This window comes from Nicotiana tomentosiformis, chromosome 1 (genome assembly GCF_000390325.3).
Source record: "Nicotiana tomentosiformis chromosome 1, ASM39032v3, whole genome shotgun sequence".
NCBI classification, from domain to species: domain Eukaryota; kingdom Viridiplantae; phylum Streptophyta; class Magnoliopsida; order Solanales; family Solanaceae; genus Nicotiana; species Nicotiana tomentosiformis.
In genome coordinates, this window is record NC_090812.1 from 129,948,187 (window position 1) to 129,957,956 (window position 9,770).

Sequence of the window (9,770 nt, forward strand, 5' to 3'; positions counted from 1 at the left end):
CATCTCAAATGGATATCTAAGTGGATAGAAGGCTTTGATTTGCTTCTCTTCTTCCTTAGTTTATTTTCCTTCATAGAAAATTCAAGGGAATCTCATGGTAGAAGAGAATAGGGTACTAATACAAAATATCCCCGAACGAAAAAGAAAATATAACTTTTAGATTTTGATCCATGATGGCCTTTTTATTGATTTTGACGATTGGATCTCTCTATGAATGGAAAAGGGGTGCTTTGGATCGACTAGTGATAGATGGGAATAAATTGGGGGATATATGCCGGACAACAGCTCCACCACCCCCGATGGATAGTTTGATATGTTCGGGAGAAGGCTTGGCTTGAAGGCCCTTATGTTTTTGGCGAGAGAGGTACCGAAGTAAGATAATGAAAGAGAGGGACTTCTTTCACGTACTGAAAGGAAGGCCTTTCTCATAGCGAGTAACATGTATTTTGGTTGCTTTCGTGAGAAAGGGGATGGGGAGTGGTGAGGAGGGCCCCATTCCCCAGACTACTTTACAGAATGCAGTAGATTCTGCATGCAGGAACAGGTTTAACAAAAGGGGTCGAGAACTACATAGATCTGAGACTTTCCTTCCTTGGTCTGGGAGGTAAGTTATGTAGGCGTACAACTCTTCCTAGGTTTTATTCGATCATGAATGACCAAAGAATCGATTAGTAGTATGCCTGTGCCAGAAGACCTTCTCGCAGATGATTTCTAGTCAGTGTGCCACGAGTGGCATCTCGGTGTTTAAGCTACGATTGCTCTTGTTGATACAGTTTTATTTTTTTAGGCAGTTTTGTATTCTACCCGTCTTACCTGATGATTAGGATTTGCTTTCCCTATTTGAAAAAAAGGAGATCCGTGTCACTTTCACTATGCTTCACACATGAAATTATACTACTTTCAAGGGCTCGAATAGATTGATTTGAGAACTCATTTCAAAGGCTGGGTTGCCCCGTGGGAGAACTATAAGAATCTCTTTCGCTCTCGGATCTAAGTCTCTGCTTAGTGACTCGATCTCTCTTTCTTTCGAAGCTCGTGCACTACTAATGGCCTCACAGTTAAGCTTAACAAAACTCCATAAACCGCTACGCCCCTTAGCTGCCGGGAAGAAAGCAGTCGACTTTCATTATTTTGGTGCTAATGTAATCACACACATTCATCTTATTCCAAAAGGCAAAAAGATCATGCTACCAAAGAAAGCATAGTCATAGCGGAAGACTGATTCGGTATATTTATACCAATGATATCTGCGTCGATTCCTAGTCTTCAGCGAAGCGGGTCGCCTTTCCCCTTGTTCGGACTACGTTCTTGCATACTATTGCTAGTGGTCTATTCTTTGATTGATGTGCTGCTTTCAATACTGAAGGATTAGCAGTTGCAATGAATGACCTTCTCGATACCCTATTAGTGCTTTAGAAGATTAATTCTCGACTTCTGGGGAAAGGTTGATTCATATCATAGGAGACTGCTCTTATCTAAGAGTCTTAGTAGGGGGGGAAGGGGGGGTTTACAGAAGGTATGCAGTCAGAGTTGGAGAAAGGAAGTATAAGGAGGAACAAGGATCTTTCCTCCGCAAAGGAGGCGACTGTGCACTTTTTTGAAAGGAAGCTTTAGCATCAGAGAAAGCTAGTTCGGTGTCGGTGAACAAAAGAAGGCTAGATCTTCAGTAGAGAAAGATTGAGATCTCAGCTAGAAGAATCTCACGATTAGAATGAGTTCTTGATTCTTACCTTAGCGGTTCCCCTGGGGCAAGAGAATATAGCTCTTATCAAAGACTGCATTACTACGGTCCCAAGCCCTTTAATCAAAACTGTGAAAGGGAGTGAAAATCTCTGGTTTATAGCTGGTAAGGAGATCTTGGAACCCCATTGGAACTTACCCTCTGGGAGCCCTTCTTTCTGGAAACGTCGATCGGGTATTTTATGCTTAACGCATTCTACCCCGTGCTTAACACATTCAAGCCGGGTGCCTGTGAAGGGAATCGCCTTAAAAACAAGGTGCGCAACGTCGTGAGAAAGGGGAATCGTCACTTGCACCTAGGGTTGAGGTTGAAGCAGCAGGTACTCGAACTCTAGTTTCGTTTCAGAGGAAGAGATTGAAGCTTTTAAGGCAATGCTTGAAGTAGATTTTTTCGATAGAGATACCGAGATTTCTTACTTACCCACCTTCTGCCCTTATGAATGCCGGATCGTCAGGATCTTACTTTATCGAAGCCAAACCTTACGCTCAATAGACTCTCTCCCTACCTGAGTCAACTTGCTTATTAGCCGCCCTTCCTTGGACAGCAGCTTGCAACAGCCGATTAGGAGTACTTGCTTTCCCACATGGACAGATTAAGCACCATAGTACGCTCTTCTTTCTTGGATGATGTTGGGAACGGTTTCCGAGACTTGAGCGACTATTTCCTCTATCTATTTTGCTATTCCGCATAGCGGAGACTTTCTAGTAGAAAGACTTCGTTCAGTGAGAACCCCAGTATTCAAGACTTGGCAAGATTGGCTTCTCCGTGCAGAAAGACCTTGGATGAACAAGTCGAAACTTCTCTTTTTGGCTATACCTCCTGTAAATCAAAACACAAGTTTAGGGCACCCTAACGGTGGGCAACATGGAGATTCAATCATCTTTCTCTCTTTCCCTCAAGCGAAGGAACCTATTAATAAGATAATAATATCTCTCTGCTTCCTAGATAGATAAATAAGAAAAGGCTTAGCATATCCTATATAGATAGAAATCATAAGCATGTGCTCAATCAGTATTCTCTCCTGCCAAAAGTCCAATCCATCTACGAACACCGTTCTGTCTTTCAAGACTTCCGATCCTCCTTCCCTTCTCGGTTAGCTCCTCTGGTATCCATACTTCCACCTGTCGGAAACGGGAGTCGGGAAGTTAGCTCTTGTATGATGAGTTGATCACCCTATACATACGGCTTTCTTTCTCTTTAAGCTTCAGGCATTAGATCAGATACAAACAGAAAGTCTTGTATGAGTCCCTTCTTTCCTTACTTATTCTTACTATGCTTGGACTGACTGCACTGACTGGAATGAGCGTAGGATCGCTAGACTGCTAACAAACTTTCATCTCTTATTCCGACATCGGATTCAAAGAGACCTAGGTTTTGGTATTCCTTTCCCTTACTCCGAAGAATGGCCCGAAGGCAGGGAGTTACTTTCTCAGTTAGGCGAGAAAGAGCGAAGCAAGGCGTTAATATGTTGTGTCAGTGTGCTAAATATGGGTATTTTGTTGATTGGATTAATGAATATGGCTTAGCTGATAAATGTGTGAGCTATGATTTTATAATTTTTATCAAAAATATTTAATTAGGCATGGTTAAGAACGTTGACCCGAGTCACAACAATGTTACTGACAAATTTAATAATGCTGCCAATATATTTTAAAAATTAATGTTAAAGAAAAATAAAATATACAAATATATTATAAAAATAATAAATAAATAATATTAAGTTATTTTAATTATAGATAAAATACCTGAGTAAAAATATATTATATAGTATATAATATAGAATGTATTACATAAATGAGAGGATTTATATATTGTCAATAACATAATAGACTTTTCAAGTAAAAACATTATAAAATCTGGTCAATGTGACTTTTGTGATAATTAGAGCAAAGTAAAATAATTTTTGTATAACAAAAAAAAGAAAGATTACTTTTAAGTAATGAATACAAAATTGAATGACTTTTATGTAACAAATAAAAGAAAAATGACTTTTGGGTAATAAACACAAAGTTGAATGACCACCCATAAAATTTAGTCGCTAAAAATAGATATTGCCGGTCAAAAATATATCAGAAACGCCGAGGGACTTACCTACAAATTTCCTCGGAAAGAGCAATCTATTGTCAACCAGATTTGCATTTTACCGTTACAATCCGTCGGTAACTTCATAGTGTTATTTAAACTCAACGGAAAATTCAATGTAATATTTAAACTTTTAGAGAGTGTCCATCGGTAATATTAAAAGATTATTTTTTAATACATTTACTTGACCTATGGAGATCTCCCGGTATAAATATTATTAGTATTATATTATTTAATAATATACACAGAGATCCGTCGGTATATAAAATTTTTTGAACGGATTGTTTTCAGATATCTAAAGGATGGGTCCATCGGTAATTACCGAGAGAGTCTTTCTGTTGCTTTTATCGATGAGCGATTTATCTATAAACCATGTACCAATGATCTCCTGTCGGTTAAGCCTATTATCGAGGGATGTCCCTTGGTAATCCACATCGGAATAAAAAAGGATTTTTAGAAGTCTCCGATGTGAAGAAAATCAAGTGATACTGGCTTACATGCTTGTAATCCTTGCCTTTACAAACTGCCGATTCTTTCTACACCCTGTGGTATTGTTTGCCCTTCCTGCAAGTTATTCTGACATTGATAGGTTTAGTGGACCTTGAACATGGATTCAAACTTCTGTATAACATTTTCGTTTGTTTCAGATTTTTTTGGTTATTATATCAAAGTGTTGTTATAAAGAACATACTATATATACTTGGGTGAAGTTACAGAATTGCTTTAACTCAATCTTCAATTACTGTGAACGTAAAAGTATAGTAAGCAAAACCAGTGAGGCCAGCAGCCACAACGACCGCAGCTACAACACCCAAAACCACCTTTGTGAACTTGTTCAATCTTGAATTCTTTGATCCTTTTTCTTCATCAGCTAGGGGTGGTTTAATAATTTTCTTTGGCAATGTAATCTTAAGAACACCTTTCTCAAACTCTGCCTGGATTTCATCAGTTTCATAGTCCTTCCATACTGGAAATTCCCTGAAAAATCTCAATCTTTTTTTATTCACTCGTCGATCTCCAGAAACCTTCAAGCCTCCAAAACTGCTGATTTGTACCTTCAACCCTTCTTTATCTTTGAATTCTTCCATGCAAAGAAAAGAATAAACAAATAGCATAAAAGTCCCCGTTTATCGTTATTCAACTTTTTAGGCGGATTAAAGTGACACAGAAATTTCAGATTTTACATTTTGTACTAAAAGATAAAAGGAAACAAAATATATAGATAAATCATTTTTTGTATGCTGAAAGGAAACGAGAAGTGAACCAAACAATGAGTTGGACAGATTATCCCTATTTATATGGCATCGTTGAGATTTCGACGGTCAAAAAAATTATTCTTTGATCGTAATTTTTTCATGTCTTTTAAATATTTTAAATTGTTAATTATTGTGGCGTATAATACTTTTTATGTAGTTTTTAAATATGTAAATATTATTTTAAAAATAATAAAGATTTTATGTCTAAATTCTAGGTCAAAATTAAAAATTTTAACTGTCAAAATTCGAATGATGCCACATAAATTAAGATGGATGGAGTAATTCTAAAGACATTAATAAGAGAAATGTGTAATTTAACGAGTGACTTATGTACGCCATTTTACATTGAGAATATTGAATGTTGATAAATGTTTCTGCTGTACGTAGTATTTCTTTCTCCCTTCGATCCACAATAAGTGATTTTTTGAATGTTTTCACGCAGATTAAGAATTCACATTTAACATTAATTTACAATAAAATTGACCATATTAACCTTTACCATCTCTTCACATAAACACCCCTAACACATACTCCAACATTATTTACTCCAAGGGCAATGTAGGAAAAAAATAATTAATTCATTCTTGAAATCTAAAAAAAATCACTTATTTTGGACCACAAAAAAAGACCAAAAAATTACTTATTGTGGACCGGAGGAAGTATTATTTTCTATATAATGTTTTTCTCGTAATGAAGAAAGTGAACATTATATTACTCCTTCGGTCCTTTTCAGTTTGTCATGGTTAAGAAAAAACAATTGATCCATAATGCTTGTTATTTAGTAAATTAAGATATAATTAATTATTTTTTTCACTTTGGGTTCTTATTCTAATAAATGTAGAGAGAGATTAATGTGGTGAAAGAAAGAGTAATATCAAAGAATAATTTAATTAAATTATCTTATTAATTAATATATTCTTAAGGGGTGTGAGAGACAAACGTGACAATTAAAAAGGATTGGTGGGGTATTCCTTACCAGCTGGGAGATGAACTAAGAGAACGTCATGTCTTTGTTCACGTAGCCACTCGTACGATGGTTCAAAACGGTCTTCAGATGCTCCTACTTTGGCTTCCATTAATTAATGTGAATATTACTCTTTCGCTTGAATTTTAAGTGAATTCTTTCAGATTAAGAGCTGCAAGATGTTTCTCCCAAATCCTTTATATATAGGAGAATATCAAAAATATTGTTCGTATCAACTAATTTAGAGCTCTCTTATGGGAAGAAAAAGATTCCTTTTTGGTCATAGAGGTTGTTGTTTCAAGTTGCTTTCTGGTACTTCCTTTTCAGAGCACATGGTGAAGTCCATTGTGTAGGGCAATGAGAAATTCCATGTTTGCTTCATATGCTAGCTAGACGAATACACCCATAGAATTAAAAAAAAAAAAATTGACATAAGATTTCATTATGCATATATAGCTACAAAATCTTAGCTATTGATTTAAAAATCGTGGTTAGTACCTAACAATAGCCACAAAAATTCAAATTCCATGGCTATTTACAAATTTATAAAATTTCTTAGCCACAAAAATTTAATTGGCAAAGGTAATTCCTCATTTTTTTTTATAATTGCTAACAATCGTAGCAATAATTATCTAAATAGCTACAAGGTTATTGCTAAAATAAAATTTCGTAGATAATCATAATTTTTTGCCACGTGATAAAAATTACTGTAGCAACAATAATCTTTTAGCCATAATAAATTATTTGAAGCAAAAAGTAGTAGCTAAATACGTATTTTAACTTCAAGTTATAAAAAATTTGTGGCAATATTTAAATAATATAGCCACGAAGTTATTGCTATAACAAAATTTCGTAGCTAATATTATTTTTAACTACGAGTTAAAACTTAGCGTAGCAATAGTACCTTTTAGCCACAACAAGTTATTTAAAATAAAATATTATAGCTAAACAAATATGTTTGCTTCAAGTACTAAATTAGTGTGGCAACGCTTGGTTTAATAGACGAATTTATTTTTGAAATAAAATTTCGCAGCTAATTATTATTTTTTGTCACAATAATTAGCTTAACAATTACATAGATAGAACAAAATATCTAATTATCTATCACTAACATTATTATTCATATGAATTTTTATATAATTTTCATATATCTAGATACATTTAGAATTACGAATTTAACATGGTTAATATCTAAGTACATTGGAAAACTAATTATATTATATTTCTTATTAAAATAAATGTTATTTATAAGTTCCAGTTATAAATAAAAATAATAGAATTAAATCTATTAATGAGTCAATCATCAATTATATAGTAGAATTTAAACAACCATAAATTGTTACCACTTACATTCTATAGCAAATTATTATATTAATCTATACAATAATATGTTATAATGATATGGTCCATTATTATGTCAATAACTTATTATTTATCATAAATTAAATTATACACTGAATCTAAAAGATGAGATTTTAATATGATTCGAAAGGGGAGACCTCTCATGTGACTATTATTTTACATTTTATAATGCTTACATAATTTTAATACTATTAATTTTTATTTCAAAAATGTTAAAAATTTAACATGGTCGGTAGAAGAGTGTATAACAAAACTAACTAGTATATCACAATTAAAAACAAACAAAGTATTACTTGTAAGTTTCAAATATAATTAAAAAATAAAGGAATTATATCTAATTAATGTGTGAATAACCAAACATACGTTGTGCTCTCTCTTGCCACTTGCTTTTGTTGGCCCCTTCATTACCTAGATGTTAACAATGAATTTCCTTCAAGGTCATCTTGAAGAAGATGTTTATATGAAACAACCAAAGGGTTTTGAATATTTAGACTATCCAAATCATAAATGTCGCCTTCAAAAGGCCATTTTTATGGGTTCAAACAAGCCCCACATCATGGTAAAATGAACTCAAGGACTTTTTTGTCTCCCTTGGTTTTAAGAAAATCTCACTCAAATACTTCCTTGTTTATCTTTTACCCAATGGGTATACAACTATATCTTCTTGTTTATGTTAATGATATTGTAGTGACAGGAAATAATGTGACAGCCATCAACAATGTCAAGAATGCCTTATCTAAACACTTTTCTTTCAAGGATCTTGGGCTACTGCATTATTTCATAGGTGTTGAAGTCCTTCCAAATGCATATGGTTTGATCTTTTCTCAGTCTAAATACATCTCAGATGTGCTCAAAGAATTTTTAGTGGAAGAAAGCAAAGGTGTCCACTTCGTGCTATCTACCTCCATGCAACTTAACTTGGTTGATGGCTCTGCTCACTGATGCAAAGCAATAATTCGCTCTACTATTGGAAAATTGCAGTATTTGGCTTTCACACGCCCTAACATAATCTATGTTCTGAATAAGCTTTCTCAATTCACACTTCGTCCAATTTCAATTCATTGGATTATTATTAAGCACGTTCTATGCTATCTGAAACAATCAATAACGCATGGCCTCTTCTGCCAGAAGCAATCTGATCATGCACTCCACATCTATCCTAACATTGATAGGGCAGATGACCTCACTAATTAATCGTCAACCTCTTCTTATGCCGTTGTTGAAGTAGTTAATAAATTTGTAGTCTGAAATTTGTATTCCTCTTTCTATTACTCCAAAGGTTTACTGCAACAATGTCAGCACCACATATCCCTGCCAAAATATGTTATTCCATAGCCGGATGAAGCATATTTCAATTGACTTTCATTTTTTCTTGATAAAGTTCAGCAACATATCATCAACATTAATTCTTTATGTTCATTTTGCTAATCAACTTGGTGATATACTCGTTAAGCCACTACCTATTGCATCATTTCAACCCAATCTAATCAAGTTAGGAGTCGTTGACACCTCCCCTAACTTGAGGGGGCACAAAGGTGTTTACCCGAAAAATGGATAGAGTTAAATTTGTACGTAGTTCTAAGGGTATGTGGTATAACTTGACACAAATCGTAAGAGTAACTAGAAATATCGAATATTGACTGTAAAGAATGAAAAATAAACAAAGTTGAAAAAGGATGATTTATGGATTAAGCAAGATGAATCAATCTATTAAGCTAAAAAGGATAATTCTTCAATATGAGAGTGTATGATATCTGAGTTACAATGTATGCAAAACTTGTTCTTTACAGAAATAGCCATCCCTTTTATAGCGGGGATCCTACTTTAGATATAATAAAAAATACATAATGGGGAACTCATGATAAATCAGTTTTTTCCTAATTTCCGCCGAGATTCTCTCCCTTAGTGCGACTGTAACGGCTCTTGTCCATGAGCTCGATCTTGATCGGACTCGGTATTGGCCGGTATTGGTTTTAGAGCTCGATGCAGGTTTGAGCTCGATGCCGACTCGGGGTCCGGTATTGACCTGGGTTCGGTATTGGTTGGCCTCTGGTTCTTAAGCTCAATTCCGCTGCTTCTTAGTATAGTTCGATTTGGACTCGAGCTCGATAATGGCGTCAAGCTCGGTATTTAATCCGACTAGAAAACTCGAAGTTTGTTCGTACCTTATTCATATCTCACCTCGATATTATGAAGATTTTCTTCGGTCCATTATGTTCCCATCTCGATCAGACGTACGAGGGCCGAAATCAGTTTCGACCGTATACAGATAGTCCCATCGTTTCTCGGGAAGGATGTGGCGATAAACGATATGATTTCCCAACAGGTCGATCATATATAAGCTGACGTTTACATCGGGCTCGAT

General features: G+C 34.9%; 1 protein-coding gene across 1 annotated transcript; it reads right to left on the reverse strand.

Annotated features, from left to right (window-relative positions):
* Positions 1-4,454: 4,454 nt before the first annotated feature.
* On the reverse strand, positions 4,455-6,268 carry LOC104111306 (18.1 kDa class I heat shock protein-like). The gene is made up of 2 exons (XM_009620980.4): positions 6,056-6,268; positions 4,455-4,904 (listed from the first exon to the last, which is right to left on the reverse strand). Exons 1-2 carry the CDS (start codon positions 6,153-6,155, stop codon positions 4,552-4,554), a joined length of 453 nt encoding a protein of 150 aa, XP_009619275.1. The 5' UTR covers positions 6,156-6,268; the 3' UTR covers positions 4,455-4,551.
* Between the last annotated feature and the right edge of the window lie 3,502 nt (positions 6,269-9,770).